This window comes from Papaver somniferum, chromosome 8, assembly GCF_003573695.1.
Source record: "Papaver somniferum cultivar HN1 chromosome 8, ASM357369v1, whole genome shotgun sequence".
Lineage (NCBI taxonomy): Eukaryota > Viridiplantae > Streptophyta > Magnoliopsida > Ranunculales > Papaveraceae > Papaver > Papaver somniferum.
Window position 1 is genome coordinate 9,724,848 of NC_039365.1, and position 1,635 is coordinate 9,726,482.

The window sequence follows — 1,635 nt, forward strand, 5'->3', positions numbered from 1 at the left end:
AACTTGGTTGGGTTGAAGTTTGCGAACCAATCGAACTTCTAACACTTGGTATAATCTTATTTTTACGTGAAGTTCGGCTGGGAACTTGGTTGAGTTGAATTTTGCGAACCAACCGAAACTTTAGACCCTAAAGTTCGGCAACATTACGGGCAAACCGAACATAACTCTGTAAATCCTATAAATAAAGTTTGTAACAGTTCTGGTCACCGAACCACAAAAAACCTCCATGAAAAGCGAGTTCGGCTATCCACGTCTTTGGAAAAAGTAGCCGAACTATATTTCCAGATGCGTTCGGTTACCTGTTCTTCACACATGGTAACCGAACTGCCTTGACCTAGCCGAAATTTACTTAATTTTTTTTTTTTTAAATTTGGACCAATTCAACCAACATTATCTAAGTTTGAAGCATACATGGGTACCCAAATACTCTTCCTCCGGTTTTGGTCGGTAAAATCCATCATTTTCATCTTGAGATTGAGTTTGTGGAAGAATACATTCGCCATCTAAGAAATAACTCATGTCATTTCTTCTTCATCTTCTCTAATTTTACTCTCTTAATAATTCTACTTCTTTTAAAAAAAACCTACCTGTTAATTTAATCTCACTAATTATCTTTAACTTAATCATTATACTAACTAATCATTACCCAAAATTAATCAGAAGAATAATTTAGGTATTAATATAAATATCTAAATAAGGGGTGACCTAGATTTACTTCTAACGTCTTACCCAGAATAAAACAATGGCCCCCGAAAAAAGGCTGGTCCCCAAAAATATCGTTAGTATAAATACACATTATAGTTTTCTGAGCCCAACACAAAGAGCCTTAGTATTTCCTCCCAAGGCTTTCCGGAAGACCTCTACCCGGACATCCTTTCGAGGTTACCAGTAAAATCATTACTTTTATGTCAGTGTGCTTGCAAGAATTGATATGCCCTTATCTCTAACCCTAATTTTGTTAAGCTGCACCTTAAAGTTACTGTCCAAACGAACAACCCTAGTCTCATGCTCAAAGGTGTCAACAAGAATATTAAAAACAGGGTAATCATCTACTCTATATAAAGTATGATTCCTTATCATCGGAAGTTACTGAATGTGCTGATATTAATGAATTGGATTACCCTTTCAAGTCATCAGCTTCTGGAGTTGAAGTGGTGGGTTCTTGTAATGGTTTGATTTGTATCTTGATTAATTACAGTTTCCTTTATATTTGGAACCCAGCTACCAATGAATACAAGATATTACCCGAAACACCAGATATGAATTATTATTGGAAGGAGACTTTGGGAACATACGGCTTTGGTTATGATTGCAATACAGATGATTACAAGGTGGTAAAATTTTGTATACGATAGTTCTTTAGTCGAAGTATATACATTATCTTCAAATTCGTGGAAAAGCATTGAAACCGCCGTCCCTTATTCGTTTTACCACAGTACAGGGGTGCTTTTTAATGGAGCTCTTCATTGGTTAGTTGCAAGGCACGACGATGAGGACTCAAACTTACTAATCTCCTTCGAGATCAACAGCAAGAAATTCAATGAACTGCAGCTACCAAAAGAGCGTTCGGAAGATTACCGTTACTTTTTTTCGGCTTTGGGAGTGTTAGAAGGATGCCTTTGTAATTGCTCATGA

The 1,635-nt window shown here is 36.5% G+C and overlaps 1 protein-coding gene across 1 annotated transcript; it reads left to right on the forward strand.

The window, feature by feature from the left end:
* Positions 1–742: 742 nt before the first annotated feature.
* On the forward strand, positions 743–1,635 carry LOC113305046 (F-box/kelch-repeat protein At3g06240-like). The gene is made up of 3 exons (XM_026554158.1): positions 743–778; positions 1,041–1,344; positions 1,442–1,635. Exons 1-3 carry the CDS (start codon positions 743–745, stop codon positions 1,633–1,635), a joined length of 534 nt encoding a protein of 177 aa, XP_026409943.1.